At 33.6% G+C, this 16,776-nt stretch overlaps 2 protein-coding genes across 2 annotated transcripts in view; both read left to right on the forward strand.

Moving 5' to 3' along the window:
- Positions 1–16,776, forward strand: part of LOC111429512 (monocarboxylate transporter 2-like) — an 86,575-nt gene that overhangs the window by 68,150 nt on the left and 1,649 nt on the right. The window contains exons 3-7 of the mRNA XM_071197812.1: positions 6–158; positions 5,345–5,497; positions 12,972–13,305; positions 13,367–13,661; positions 13,729–13,903. Of these exons, the coding sequence (XP_071053913.1) occupies positions 6–158; positions 5,345–5,497; positions 12,972–13,305; positions 13,367–13,661; positions 13,729–13,903 (1,110 nt within the window). The remainder of the gene's footprint in view (positions 1–5; positions 159–5,344; positions 5,498–12,971; positions 13,306–13,366; positions 13,662–13,728; positions 13,904–16,776) is intronic.
- On the forward strand, positions 5,555–8,408 carry LOC139430627 (centrosomal protein of 120 kDa-like). The gene has a single exon (XM_071197811.1). The coding sequence runs from the start codon at positions 5,657–5,659 to the stop codon at positions 8,327–8,329; it is 2,673 nt and encodes an 890-aa protein (XP_071053912.1). The 5' UTR covers positions 5,555–5,656; the 3' UTR covers positions 8,330–8,408.

The raw sequence follows: 16,776 nt of genomic DNA on the forward strand, positions 1-16,776 counted from the left end.
TTCAGATCGGACGACTCCAATTTCTCGTCCACATGATGATGAAGATTCCTTTCCAGTCATATGCGACCGAGAACTTCATTCTTTACACCGAAACATTCCCGCATTACGAAGAAGAGATATGGACACAGCTACAATTAAACAGCATTATTATCCAGAAGGTAACGATAATACTCTAGAAGTACTCTAAATTGGCAAATTATCTATCTACTTAAACTTAAACGTTGTATATGCATTTAATAATTCAAGTAGTTCAATAACAAAGTGTTTTTGAAACAACTCTTAATGGAAGTGTTGCATCCTTACTTTAACGTAGAAGTTTACGAAGAGTTCCTCAACTAATGAAACTGCGCATTGAGGAAATATGTAATGTGCAAGATATAATGAATGAAGCCTCAAGCCATCCTGTATAAGCTCAAGAAGTTTTCATTGAACTCGCTTTGAATGAAAGTCAAATGAAGTATTTTGAAATATTATATAAAAAGAATTTTTGATACTAACAACTTAAAATTTGGTATAACCCAACCTCAAACGTCCCTTTATAACCTCGAAAACTTTCATTTCTTAATCCCAACGCGTTTTGGAGAAATCAATTTTTTTCTTTGGACTCACTTTCGATAAACGTCAAATTAAAAATGGGGGATTTTAAAATTCTATATAAAATGAATTGTTAACTTTGGAATCTTTAAATTTGGTATAACCCAACCTCAAACGTCTCTTTATAACCTCGAAAAGTTTCGTTTCTTAATTCCAACACGTTTTGGAGAAATTAATTCTTTTCTATGGACTCACTTTCAATAATCGTCAAATGAAATAGGTTGATTTTAAAATTCTATATAAAATGAATTGTTAACTTTGGAATCTGACCCTCAAGCATCCCTTTATAACCTCGAAAAGATTCTTTTCTTAATTCCAACACGTTTTGGAGAAATCAATTTTTTTCTAGGATTCACTTTCGATAAACGTCAAATTAAGAAGGGGGAATTTGAAATTCTATATAAAATGAATTGTTAACTTTGGAATCTTTAAATTTGGTATAACCCAAGCTTCAACGTCCCTCTATAACCTCGCAAAGTTTCGTTTCTTAATTCCAACACGTTTTGGAGAAATTAATTTTTTTTCTATGGACTCACTTCAATAAACGTCAAATTAAAAATGGGGGATTTTAAAATTCCATATAAAATGAATTGATAACTTTGGAATCTTTAAATTTGGTATAACCCAACCTCAAGCATCCCTTTATAACCTCGAAAAGATTCGTTTCTTAATTCCAACACGTTTTGGAGAAATCAATTTTTTTCTAGGATTCACTTTCAATAAACGTCAAATTAAATAGGGTGATTTTAAAATTCTATATAAAATGAATCGTTAACTTTGGAATCTTTAAATTTGGTATAACTCAACATCAAACGTCCCTTTATAAACTAGCAAAGTTACGTTTCTTAATTCCAACACGTTTTGGAGAAATCAATTTTTTTCTAGGATTCATTTTCAATAAACGTCAAATTAAAAATGGGGATTTTTAAATTCTATATCAAATGAATTGTTAACTTTGAAATCTTTAAATTTGGTATAACCCAACCTCAAGCATCCCTTTATAACCTCGAAAAGATTCTTTTCTTAATTCCATTACGTTTTGGAGAAATCAATTTTTTTCTATGGACTCACTTTTAATAAACGTCAAATTAAAAATGGGGAATTTTAAAATTCTATATCAAATGAATTGTTAACTTTGGAATCTTTAAATTTGGTATAACCCAACCTCAAACGTCCCTTTATAATCTCGAAAAGTTTCGTTCCTTAATTCCAACACGTTTTGGAGAAATCAATTTTTTCTATAGATTCACTTTCGATAAACGTCAAATAAAAAGGGGGATTTTAAAATTCTATATAAAATGAATTGTTGACTTTGGAGTCTTTAAATTTGGTAAAACCCAACCTCAAACGTCCCTTTATAACCTCGAAAAGTTTCGTTTCTTAATTCCAATACGTTTTGGAGAAATTAATTTTTTTCTATGGACTCACTTTCGATAAACGTCAAATAAAAAGGGGGATTTTAAAATTCTATATAAAATGAATTGTTGACTTTGGAGTCTTTAAATTTGGTAAAACCCAACCTCAAACGTCCCTTTATAACCTCGAAAAGTTTCGTTTCTTAATTCCAATACGTTTTGGAGAAATTAATTTTTTTCTATGGACTCACTTTCGATAAACGTCAAATAAAAAGGGGGATTTTAAAATTCTATATAAAATGAATTGTTGACTTTGGAGTCTTTAAATTTGGTAAAACCCAACCTCAAACGTCCCTTTATAACCTCGAAAAGTTTCGTTTCTTAATTCCAATACGTTTTGGAGAAATTAATTTTTTCTTCAAACGTCATTAAATGACAACTTTGTTGTCGTGTTTACTCGCGGTAGAAGTAAGTCATTGTTGCATAACGACGGTTGCTAAGATCAACATAGCAAAAAAGTACTTCAGCGTTATGGCGCTAAAGTAAATTTCACTTTAGCGCCATAACGTTGAAGAACATTTCACTTTAGCGCCGTATTATTTGCAACGTTTGAAGAAAAAATACTATGTTTTATTCGGAAGAGAAGCAGATTCGTTTGTGGCTGGTCCGTCATTGCCGGACTCACTTCGTTCGTCCGGCAAACTGTCGGACACGCCACAATTTTAACGGCTCATCTGTCATTAGCGACTCACTGCGTTCGTCGCTAAGCGACAGACCACGCCATAAAAAGCACTGCTTCTCTTCCATATAAAACAATATACTATTTTTCTATGGACTCACTTTCGATAAACGTCAAATAAAAAGGGGGATTTTAAAATTCTATATAAAATGAATTGTTGACTTTGGAGTCTTTAAATTTGGTAAAACCCAACCTCAAACGTCCCTTTATAACCTCGAAAAGTTTCGTTTCTTAATTCCAATACGTTTTGGAGAAATTAATTTTTTTCTATGGACTCACTTTCGATAAACGTCAAATAAAAAGGGGGATTTTAAAATTCTATATAAAATGAATTGTTGACTTTGGAGTCTTTAAATTTGGTAAAACCCAACCTCAAACGTCCCTTTATAACCTCGAAAAGTTTCGTTTCTTAATTCCAATACGTTTTGGAGAAATTAATTTTTTTCTATGGACTCACTTTCGATAAACGTCAAATAAAAAGGGGGATTTTAAAATTCTATATAAAATGAATTGTTGACTTTGGAGTCTTTAAATTTGGTAAAACCCAACCTCAAACGTCCCTTTATAACCTCGAAAAGTTTCGTTTCTTAATTCCAATACGTTTTGGAGAAATTAATTTTTTTCTATGGACTCACTTTCGATAAACGTCAAATAAAAAGGGGGATTTTAAAATTCTATATAAAATGAATTGTTGACTTTGGAGTCTTTAAATTTGGTAAAACCCAACCTCAAACGTCCCTTTATAACCTCGAAAAGTTTCGTTTCTTAATTCCAATACGTTTTGGAGAAATTAATTTTTTTCTATGGACTCACTTTCGATAAACGTCAAATAAAAAGGGGGATTTTAAAATTCTATATAAAATGAATTGTTGACTTTGGAGTCTTTACATTTGGTAAAACCCAACCTCAAACGTCCCTTTATAACCTCGAAAAGTTTCGTTCCTTAATTCCAACACGTTTTGGAGAAATCAATTTTTTCTATAGATTCACTTTCGATAAACATCAAATAAAAAGGGGGATTTTAAAATTCTATATAAAATGAATTGTTGACTTTGGAGTCTTTAAATTTGGTAAAACCCAACCTCAAACGTCCCTTTATAACCTCGAAAAGTTTCGTTCCTTAATTCCAACACGTTTTGGAGAAATCAATTTTTTCTATAGATTCACTTTCGATAAACGTCAAATAAAAAGGGGGATTTTAAAATTCTATATAAAATGAATTGTTGACTTTGGATTCTTTAAATTTGGTAAAACCCAACCTCAAACGTCCCTTTATAACCTCGAAAAGTTTCGTTTCTTAATTCCAATACGTTTTGGAGAAATCAATTTTTTTCTATGGACTCATTTTCAATAAACGTCAAATTTAAAAATGGGGGATTTTAAAATTCTATATAAAATGAATTGTTAACTTTGGAATCTTTAAATTTGGTATAAACCAACCTCAAGCATCCCTTTATAACCTCGAAAAGATTCGTTTCTTAATTCCAACACGTTTTGGAGAAATCAATTTTTTTCTATGGACTCACTTTCAATAAACGTCAAATTAAAAATGGGGGATTTTAAAATTCTATATAAAATGAATTGTTAACTTTGGAATCTTTAAATTTGGTATAAACCAACCTCAAGCATCCCTTTATAACCTCGAAAAGATTCGTTTCTTAATTCCAACACGTTTTGGAGAAATCAATTTTTTTCTAGGATTCACTTTCAATAAACGTCAAATTAACAATGGGGGATTTTAAAATTCTATATAAAATGAATTGTTAACTTTGGAATCTGTAAATTTGGTATAACCCAACCTCAAGCATCCCTTTATAACCTCGAAAAGATTCGTTTCTTAATTCCAACACGTTTTGGAGAAATCAATTTTTTTCTAGGATTCACTTTCAATAAACGTCAAATTAACAATGGGGGATTTTAAAATTCTATATAAAATGAATTGTTAACTTTAGAATCTTTAAATTTGGTATAACCCAACCTCAAGCATCCCTTTATAACCTCGAAAAGATTCATTTCTTAATTCCAACACGTTTTGGAGAAATTAATTTTTTTCTAGGACTCACTTTCAATAAACGTCAAATGAAATAGGTTGATTTTAAAATTCTATATAAAATGAATTGTTAACTTTGGAACCTTTAAATTTGGCAGAACCCAACCTCAAACGTCCCTTTGTAACTTCGAAAAGTTTCGTTACTTAAATTCGATCCGTTTTGGAGAAAACTTTATTTCCAATAAAAATTGAATTGTTCTTGTTTCTCAATGTAGATTTTATGTGGATGTAATATCCTCTACGCGAAAGTTTTTGGATATTTTTATTAACATCCTTTTAAGTGTTTCTGAACTAAATGTAAGTAGTATCGCAACTTTACAAATTTTACAACACTTTTACATGGAAAAGTTATAAATATTAGTGGGAACTTGGAACTCTCGAAATCCATGATAAAAACAATTTCTATTACTCTGCACCTGGAGATCCAATTATAATATATCAGAGTTGTGTATTGATGTGAAAATCTCTCCAAAAATACACCCGACCTGCTTTAGCCGTTTCGATATCGGATTTTCGATATCTTTTCACGTATTATACATAAGAATTTATTATTTAAGGAAAAGAATAATAATTATTTATTTCAATTGATATTGATTATAATTTTAGGTGGTTGGGGTTGGTTAGTATGTGGAGCAGCATTTTTGGCACACCTTTTAACATCCGGGATACAATTAGCTTTTGGGCTTTTGTATTTATACACGATGAAGTATATGGTGAAGAAAAATGATCCAGATCGAGAGTTTTATGCAATGGCAACGGGTAAGTCTCTGCAATTCAAAAATAAAATAGAACGTCAACATTTTTGACACTTTTGAGTTAACTTTTACGTCACGAAACTTATACAATTTTTCTTTATCTAATTTATACCAATCCCAAAGCTTTTGCACTTAAAAAAATATTTCCAAATATTGCGAAGTAATGAATGAACTACGTGGAAAATATGTAAATCTTGTTTTGGGTATTGAAGAAGCTCGAAATATGGACTTTCTTCAACACCCTCTGTATATTTTAGCTAATTTCAATGGTCGTACAATGGAAAGTGACCTTGTTAACCCATGCTCTTATCCCGATTTTAATACTGAACTGGTTTGGGAAACCGAGAAGAAAATTATTCGCAACTTTCGTTGCGAAAACGTCCCCCTTCGCGTCGAATGTCACACTTACAACGAGAAAACCCTCGAAAAGGAATGCTTTGGATTCGTTTTATTAAGCTTAAGAACAGCTCAAATTATTTCATCTTCATCGAAATCTCCCGAAATCTCGTTGAAATGGTTTAAATTGATTGGGGTGAAATCGATGTTTAAAAAATTTAATCCCGAACTGAGATTATCGTTGAGTTTAAGAGACGTGGTTTTGAATAATTTGGTTCCACCGGCTTTTAAAGTTTTTGGAACTGGTTTAAAAACAGATAGAAACAAAGTTCATCTTCACGCCAACACCGATTTTAATTTATCGGATAAAGAAATTGTGTGCCTAGAAAGGGACGGCTACATTAAATTAGGAACAGAAGAGGAGAATTGCATCTTTTTCGAACTAAATCTTTTAATTAAAACGATAATCAATTTAGATCTTCTTTTAACTCCGAATGAAGTCTTTAAACCGACCAAAGAAGATTTCTTTTTATCATTAAAACTTTTCAATATTGAGGTAAAAACGAAATCGTTCGAAAAAACCATCCATAAAGAAATATTTTTAAACGAAAATGTCGTCGTGAAATTCCACGCCAACATGGACGATTTAAAAAGATTTTTTAAACAATTCAACGTGGTTACAATCGATTTTTGCCTTGGTTCAAATATTTTGGGAGCTTCACAAATCGATTTAAACGATTTTATACCAAATTCACTTCAAATTGATACTTTTTTAAATGATATTAATGGGGTTTTAAAAAAAGATTTGACTTGCGTGTTTAACCCAACTAAATTAAAAAATAAAAAAGGCGCTGAAGAGAGGCAACCAAAAGTGTTAATAGAAATAATTTTAAAAGATGATCCCGAAAAAGATGATGATAAAAATAATCAAAAAATGGATTTAATTGGTTCCGGAGATTTTATTAACCCAAAGAGTGTTAAAGCTTCTCAAACTTCTTTAAAATCTTCTTTCTCTCATAAAACGGAAAGTTTGAGAGAGCAAAATTCGTTAAAATCTCTTCAAAGCTCTTTAAAATCGGAAATTAATCTTATTCCACAAACCTCTCAAGATTTAAAATCTTTAAATAAAATGGAGGAATCATCTGAGAGTGCAGAATATCCTCAAAGTACAATCGAATTACGCCAAAAAGTCTCAAAATCATTTCAAATCAGTATAGAAGCACCGGATAATCTTATTTTAGACGATTTTAAACAATTTTCTTTAGACATAATCCTCCAAACATTAACATTAAAGCATCCAGAGATTTCACCGACGTTAAATTTTAAATTTAAGCACCCAAAAGCTTCGACTTATGTCTCGTATAAATCACAAATAAGTCCAAATTTAACAATTTTGGATAACATAAATTGTAAATTGGTTTATGTGTCAACCAAAACAGACATCGCAGAATTACTAAAATCATGGAAACCGAGAATACTGATTGAAGACGACTTCGGAAAAGGTTTCTGCGAAGAAGTTTTAGTTGAAATCGAATTTGATCGCATTGCAAACTTCGAAAACACCGAAAAAATAGTTTTTGACGATCTAAAAGTCGTCGAGTTAATAAGAACCGGGGACTTATCACCTATAGGCGAATTAAAAATATTAATTTACCTCCAAGAATGTGGATTTAACTTCGGAATTGTTGATTTCGAGTTAAGACCGAGGATTTTAGATGAGATTTTAGTCATAAAGGAATTAAACGAGTTAATGAATTGGAAAGATCAAATTAAGGCGGAATTTGTTAAAGAATTAAAAGTTAAACAAAAACAAGAAATCGGCGTTTTAATCAAGAATTGGATCGAAAAGAAAAACGAATTAGAAAATAAACTCATTTTTAACGTAAACCGTTGCAAAAAACTTGCAAAGGAATTAAAAAAATCTTCGAATAAAAATAAAATCGAAAATCTTTTAAAACTAAAACAAAAATCGACTTCCTTGGAAAACATCCACGAGGAAATTCGAAAAAACGCCGTGAAATATTCTTTAACCGATAATTATGAATTAATCGAAAAAATTAGTAACTTAGAACTCGATAACGAGCACTTAAAAAATATTTTAGCTGAAAGAATTTGTGAAATCGACGAAATAAAAAAGTTTTCTTTATCTAATGAACAAACAGCTAATTTATTACAAGACGTAAGAAATCTTGAGGAGAAATACATGGAAGTTTTAAAAGTGAAAAATTATTTTAAAGAACAATACGCTAAATCCGCCAAAGAAATCCACGAATTAAAAGAAGAAGGAAGAAGAAATATCACCAGCCAGTTGATGGTAAAGAAGGAGGAATTGAGTCAATTAAGTTTAGATAAGTTTTTCGATATGAAAAGTGTCGATATAGTCGAGTTTTCAGAGAGATTTTTAGATGGTGAATTGGAAAACGAGGCGTTTGATGGCGAAAACGACAACGATAAAAATTTCAATAACGATGGAAATACCTTAAATACGAGTTTTGACTAATTTTTTATTATTGCATTTAAATTGGTATTTATTTATCCGCTCAATTTGTATTCATTAAATAAAACGGGAATAACAATTATTAATTGCTGCTTAATTATAATTTAATTTGAAATATTTAGATTTAAATATTTATATTTGAAATATTTTCAGACGCACGGCTAAACCCGAAACTTTCTAGTTCTGAGTCTAGTGTTAGTTCTAGTTTTAATTCAATTAAAATATACAACATAGTGATGTCTTATGCTAACTAGCACTACCTACCACTGTCACTAGAACTGACATTAGACCTAGAACTAGAAACATCTAGATTTAGCCGCACGTCTCTCAAGACGGCTAAACCCGAATGATTCTAGTTCTAGGTCTTGTGTTAGTTCTAGTGATAGTGCTAGTGTAAAACTAGAACTAACACTAGAACTAGAAACATTCGGATTTAACCGCACGTCTCTCAAGACGGCTAAACCAGAATGATTCTAGTTCTAGGTCTAATGTTAGTTCTAGTGATAGTGCTAGTGTAAAACTAGAACTAACACTAGACCTAGAACTAGAAATATTCAGATTTAGCCGCACGTCTCTCAAGACGGCTAAACCCGAATGATTCTAGTTCTAGGTCTTGTGTTAGTTCAAGTGATAGTTATAGTTTTAATTCAATAAAAATATACAACACAGTGATATCTAATGCTAACTAGCGCTACCTACAACTGTCACTAAAACTAACATTAGACCTAGAACTAGAAACATTCGGATTTAGCCGCACGCCTCTCAAGACGGCTAAACTCGAATGATTCTAATTCTAGATCTAATGTTAGTTCTAGTGTAAAACTAGAACTAACACTAGAACTAGAAACATTCGGATTTAACCGCACGTCTCTCAAGACGGCTAAACCCGAATGATTCTAGTTCTAGATCTAATGTTAGTTCTAGTGATAGTTCTAGTTTTAATTCAATAAAAATATACAACACAGTGATATCTAATGCTAACTAGCGCTACCTACAACTGTCACAAAAACTAACATTAGACCTAGAACTAGAATCATTCGGTTTTAGCCGCACGTCTCTCAAGACGGCTAAACCCGAATGATTCTAGTTCTAGATCTAATGCTAGTTCTAGTGATAGTGCTAGTGTAAAACTAGAACTAACACTAGACCTAGAACTAGAAACATTCGGATTTAGCCGCACGTCTCTCAAGACGGCTAAACCCGAATGATTCTAGTTCTAGGTCTTGTGTTAGTTCAAGTGATAGTTCTAGTTTTAATTCAATAAAAATATACAACACAGTGATATCTAATGCTAACTAGCGCTACCTACAACTGTCACTAAAACTAACATTAGACCTAGAACTAGAATCATTCGGTTTTAGCCGCACGTCTCTCAAGACGGCTAAACCCGAATGATTCTAGTTCTAGATCTAATGTTAGTTCTAGTGATAGTGCTAGTGTAAAACTAGAACTAACACTAGACTTAGAACTAGAAACATTCGGATTTAGCCGCACGTCTCTCAAGACGGCTAAACCCGAATGATTCTAGTTCTAGGTCTTGTGTTAGTTCAAGTGATAGTTCTAGTTTTAATTCAATAAAAATATACAACACAGTGATATCTAATGCTAACTAGCGCTACCTACAACTGTCACTAAAACTAACATTAGACCTAGAACTAGAATCATTCGGTTTTAGCCGCACGTCTCTCAAGACGGCTAAACCCGAATGATTCTAGTTCTAGGTCTTGTGTTAGTTCAAGTGATAGTTCTAGTTTTAATTCAATAAAAATATACAACACAGTGATATCTAATGCTAACTAGCGCTACCTACAACTGTCACTAAAACTAACATTAGACCTAGAACTAGAATCATTCGGTTTTAGCCGCACGTCTCTCAAGACGGCTAAACCCGAATGATTCTAGTTCTAGATCTAATGTTAGTTCTAGTGATAGTGCTAGTGTAAAACTAGAACTAACACTAGACTTAGAACTAGAAACATTCGGATTTAGCCGCACGTCTCTCAAGACGGCTAAACCCGAATGATTCTAGTTCTAGGTCTTGTGTTAGTTCAAGTGATAGTTCTAGTTTTAATTCAATAAAAATATACAACACAGTGATATCTAATGCTAACTAGCGCTACCTACAACTGTCACTAAAACTAACATTAGACCTAGAACTAGAAACATTCGGATTTAGCCGCACGCCTCTCAAGACGGCTAAACCCGAATGATTCTAGTTCTAGATCTAATGTTAGTTCTAGTGATAGTTCTAGTGTAAAACTAGAACTAACACTAGAACTAGAAACATTCGGATTTAACCGCACGTCTCTCAAGACGGCTAAACCCGAATGATTCTAGTTCTAGATCTAATGTTAGTTCTAGTGATAGTTCTAGTGTAAAACTAGAACTAACACTAGAACTAGAAACATTCGGATTTAACCGCACGTCTCTCAAGACGGCTAAACCCGAATGATTCTAGTTCTAGATCTAATGTTAGTTCTAGTGATAGTTCTAGTTTTAATTCAATAAAAATATACAACACAGTGATATCTAATGCTAACTAGCGCTACCTACAACTGTTACTAAAACTAACATTAGACCTAGAACTAGAATCATTCGGTTTTAGCCGCACGTCTCTCAAGACGGCTAAACCCGAATGATTCTAGTTCTAGGTCTTGTGTTAGTTCAAGTGATAGTTCTAGTTTTAATTCAATAAAAATATACAACACAGTGATATCTAATGCTAACTAGCGCTACCTACAACTGTCACTAAAACTAACATTAGACCTAGAACTAGAATCATTCGGTTTTAGCCGCACGTCTCTCAAGACGGCTAAACCCGAATGATTCTAGTTCTAGGTCTTGTGTTAGTTCAAGTGATAGTTCTAGTTTTAATTCAATAAAAATATACAACACAGTGATATCTAATGCTAACTAGCGCTACCTACAACTGTCACTAAAACTAACATTAGACCTAGAACTAGAATCATTCGGTTTTAGCCGCACGTCTCTCAAGACGGCTAAACCCGAATGATTCTAGTTCTAGATCTAATGTTAGTTCTAGTGATAGTGCTAGTGTAAAACTAGAACTAACACTAGACTTAGAACTAGAAACATTCGGATTTAGCCGCACGTCTCTCAAGACGGCTAAACCCGAATGATTCTAGTTCTAGGTCTTGTGTTAGTTCAAGTGATAGTTCTAGTTTTAATTCAATAAAAATATACAACACAGTGATATCTAATGCTAACTAGCGCTACCTACAACTGTCACTAAAACTAACATTTGACCTAGAACTAGAAACATTCGGATTTAGCCGCACGTCTCTCAAGACGGCTAAACCCGAATGATTCTAGTTCTAGATCTAATGTTAGTTCTAGTGATAGTTCTAGTGTAAAACTAGAACTAACACTAGAACTAGAAACATTCGGATTTAACCGCACGTCTCTCAAGACGGCTAAACCCGAATGATTCTTGTTCTAGGTCTTGTGTTAGTTCTAGTGATAGTGCTAGTGTAAAACTAGAACTAACACTAGTCTTAGAACTAGAAACATTCGGATTTAGCCGCACGTCTCTCAAGACGGCTAAACCCGAATGATTCTAGTTCTAGGTCTTGTGTTAGTTCAAGTGATAATTCTAGTTTTAATTCAATAAAAATATACTACACAGTGATATCTAATGCTAACTAGCGCTACCTACAACTGTCACTAAAACTAACACTAGACCTAGAACTAGAAACATTCGGATTTAGTCGCACGTCTCTCAAGACGGCTAAACCCGAATAATTCTAGTTCTAGATCTGTTAGTTCTAGTAATAGTTCTAGTGTAAAACTAGAAATAACACTAGACCTAGAACTAGAAAAATTCGGATTTAGCCGCACGTCTCTCAAGACGGCTAAACCCGAATGATTCTAGTTCTAGATCTAATGTTAGTTCTAGTGATAGTGCTAGTGTAAAACTAGAACTAACACTAGACTTAGAACTAGAAACATTCGGGTTTAGCCGTGCGTCCGACACTTTCTAGTTCTAGGTCTAGTGTTAGTTCTCGTTTTAATTCAATAAAAATATACAACACAGTGATATCTAATGCTAACTAGCGCTACCTACTACTGTCACTAGAACTAACATTGGATCTAGAACTAGAAACATTCGGATTTAACCGCACGTCTCTAAAGACTGCTAAACCCGAATGATTCTAGTTATAGGTCTTGTGTTAGTTCTAGTGATAGTTCTAGTTTTAATTCAATAAAAATATACAACACAGTGATATTTAATGCTAACTAGCGCGACCTAGCATTGTCACTAGAACTAGAAACATTCAGGTTTAGCCGTCTTAAAAGACGCATTGCTGAACCCGAATGGTTCTGGTTCTAGGTCTAGTGTTAGTTCTACTTTTCGTTCAATAAAAATATATCACAACCTCAGAGATTTTTAGATGGTGATTTGGAAAACGAGGAGTTTGATGGCGAAAAAGACAACGATAAAAATTTCAATAACGATGGAAATAACTTAAATACGAGTTTTGACTAATTTTTTATTATTGCATTTAAATTGGTATTTATTTATCCGCTTAATTTGTCTTCATTAAATAAAACGAGAATAATAAATATTAACTGATGCTTAATTAAAATTTAATTTGAAATATTTTTCTTTATTTTTTTATTTCAGCTTGGATGGGCGCACTATCCATCTCAATATCCCTTATCTCTTCTCCAATAATCTTAGCAATTTCTCGACGTAAATCAACTCGTTTGGCAGCTCTCTTTGGAGGATTAATTCTTACTTTATCCTGTTTATTCACATCTTTTGCAACTCAATTCCACCAAACCTTACTTAGTTACGGTTTAATGTTGGGTTTGGGATCGGGTTTGGTGCGAGAAACTTCTTGTTTAACGCTAGGACATTACTTCAAAAGAAGACGAGAATTTGTTGAGATGATTTCCCAAACGGGAAGCGGAATAGGTATCGCTTTGGTTTCGGTTTTGTACAAAGAAGGAGTTGGGTAAGAAAAATTAACTTTTTTATTTAACGAAATTTTTGTTGATGATTTGATAATTGATTAGGAAATTGGGATGGAGACTTGGTCTTCAATCTTTAACTGGTTTGTTGGCTTTGAGTATACTTTTACCTATCGTTTATCGTTCTGCGAATCTTTATCATCCCCAACGGCGTGCCATAATGCATTTAAAAAATCAAAGAAAAAAGGTGAAGGAGAAAAAAGGTTGTGGACAAAGTGGAAGTGGAGTGAGGAAGCCAAAAATGTTTGATTTTTCACCATTGAAAAGTCGAGGATTAAGGATATTGTTGGTTTCGAGTTCGTCAGCTGGGTTAGGGATGTATGCACCAATAATTTTTTTGGTAAGTACCTACTATGTATAGTAACAACCTTAATTTGTGTTATTATTATTAACAATGTATTTTGAAGGTTTATCAAGGTTATAAAGAAGGTCTAGAAGAACCTTCTTTGGTGCTTCTTCAAACGTTCTTAGGATTTTCATCAGCTTTAGGATGCTTTGGATTTGGTTTGGTTACAATAAAACCAAGTACGCAATGTTTGATCTCAAGACAATATCTTTGTCAAGCTTCTTTAATTGGAATTGGTACGTAATAATTAAGGTAAGCTGGGGCAACTGGGTCATGATTTTACAACATGCCAATGTCGTTCATAAATTTGCACTCGTTTGATTCGAAGAAGAATTGTTAAAATGAACTTCTGAATACGTACGGATCTTAAAGAAGTATTTCTTTAAGATATCCGCATGTTTAACATTGATAATTCAAGATGCCAACGAGAAAAATAATTATTTTATGTTTTTGGCGCTCCTGGGCCCAGTTACCCCCGTAGAGTGGGGCGACTGGACCCCACCTGTCTATTCCATAAGCAAGATAATACAATTCAATCTGAGGTAGCTGGGCCTGTTTTAGGACGTGTCTATTTTCGGTACCATATCAAAAATTTCAGATTTTGTTTCATGGTAGGCTTTTTAGGGGTGTTGCAAATAGATAAACATCATTTGTTAACTAAGAAATGTAACAAAAAGTGTCATAATAATGCTTTATTAAGTCATAAACTTCAACACAACTTCAACAAAAACTTACTTAATTTGTTTATGTAAACTTACATAAATTACTTTGAAACTAAACATAAGTATTGCTTTTTCTGAGTTTTTAACAGAACGATTGGCTTCCCCTTAAAACAAATCAGTAAGTGCTAACATATTAATTTAACAGATTCGTTAAATCTTCCAAATAGGTACTAAAATGCAACATATTATTGTAGCGCGATGAGATGTGTTTTAGAGGCTCTGATAATTTTCTACAAAGTTCACTTTGTTGAACATACGACTCTTCTTCTGTTTCAGTAAATTGCATATTGTGGCCACGTCTTTTGAAAAATTTTACTTGATAACCATTGTCATCAGCTTCTTGAATTCTTCCAACATACAATCGGAAAGAAACCTTATCTTTTCCAAAAACTTTAAATACAGCAAAATCATCAGGACTCAAATTGTCCGCGTTGGTTTCTTTCTCGGAGTCGGACAACTCCAAGCTATCAACACTTTCATGTAGAGAATAATTACTTTCCTCATTACTTGAATGTTCTTCATTCTTCTTCTCAGAATTTCTTTTCCTTTTCTTAAGATTCTTCTGTTTTTTTCTAGTTCCTCTTTCGACCTGTTTCTGTTTCTTCTTCCTCAAATTTTCTTATTTCTCAAGTTCGTCTTGTTCCTTCTTCTGCAAATATCCCGCTGTTGTTATTATCTCACAATTAGTCACCAGCCTCTTGCGTTTTCGTTCCGGGTTTGCTTTTGTGTCTTTCTTGAACAAATCTAGAAGAACGTCTTCAAAACTTTTTCGTATCGGTGTTTCCAACTCTTTTGAGTTTTCATCATTCCTGAGATTTGTTGGTTCATTTGTGTACGTATTCGGTTGTTCATCTTCATGGTTTTGTGTTTCTGCTGGTACATTAAAAAAAGCCTTGGATGTACTCGGCTGTTCATTTAATAGAACTTGTGGATGTGAGGTAGAAGCTATGTTAGTTTGTTGCTCAGTTGACGTCACTGGTACCTCACTGTCTTGTGCGGAAGATGTGGACAAAGTGGCTTCAACTTGTGTATCTGACGGCGCAGGTGATTTCTTCCTGTATTTTTTTAAATCTTCAGGTTTAAAAACTGAAACCGGAATAGCTTCCCGATTTGGACCATCTTTGCATGGATCGTATATTCCTGTTGCTTTGAATCCGTTTTTATGCTTTCTTCAGGAATTTCGCCGCTAAGCTTTGTTAGGATGGTTGTGAATTCAGCTTTGGGAATTTTTTTCCGCGGATTCTGCCGTTGCCATTTGCACAATGCCTTGTCCCATGCCGTTTTCAAGTCTTTAAAAATGGCAACATCGAGGGGTTGTAGAACATGTGTTGTGTGTGGTGGCAGTTTCATGATAATGATGTCATTTGCCCGTGCTAGTTGGATCAACTTTACGGAAATGTGGGTCACGTGCCCATCATAAATTAAAATTACAGGTCTTTCTCTACCAATATTTCTAAGGAAAACATCTCTAAACCAGTTGTAGAATAAGGTTGTCTCCATCCACCCACGCTCAGTTACTGAAACAGCAGTTTGTGTGGCCAATTCTTCGTTTATCCAATTTTCCATGACAAACTTTCCCTTAAAAGCGCAAAGCAATGGAAGAGTTCTTCCATCAGCGGAACAACAAAGCAACACAGAAGTATTTTTGCGCCCAGAAGAACTAGTTTTGCGCTGACATCGCGATGGCCCCAACAATTTTGGTTTTAGAAGGGTCATGGCAAAATGACGTTTCATCACAATTGAATATCTGTCCTGGCTTTCCTTCAAGTTTTAAGTCTTTCATGAGGTGTTCCAACTTGTCAAAAAAGTCGTAGATGACCCAAGGGTTAACTTGGTCACACCGAACGTATTCGATACTTTGGGGTTTTTTGATAGACAAATGTTGCCTTTTCTTGAAAGAGATGAATCAGTCGGTTCCAGGTTGTTGGTCTTTGAATCTTGTTGGCAAATTATTCTGTCTAATGTACATTTGTGCTAAATCCAGTACATCTTCTCGCGACAGACCAAATCCATGCTTTTCCATTACCTTGATGCAATTGGCAATTTCTTCTTCTTCGGCAGTTGACAGGTACGAAGTTACACCTCCGCCTCCTCTGCCTTCCTTTGATGTGGAACCCTTTCCCCTCGTTCCTAACACATGATGTTTCAGTGTGCTCCTTGGTATGTTGTAGAACAGTGCTGCACCTCTGGTTGTTTTGTTGCCATTTCTTACATCATCAATCGCACGCTGGAAATCTTCTACCGTGTAAGCGGACCCTGCACCTTTCTCAGTTTTTCGAACGTACGTTCTCACCATGTTGAAACGTTAATGTCTGTAAAAGAAAGAAGAAACATGTCGAAATTTATTTCTAAAAGTGTAAGTAATTACTTCCAATATTCGGGGTAAC

Source organism: Onthophagus taurus, chromosome 7 (assembly GCF_036711975.1).
Source record: "Onthophagus taurus isolate NC chromosome 7, IU_Otau_3.0, whole genome shotgun sequence".
NCBI classification, from domain to species: domain Eukaryota; kingdom Metazoa; phylum Arthropoda; class Insecta; order Coleoptera; family Scarabaeidae; genus Onthophagus; species Onthophagus taurus.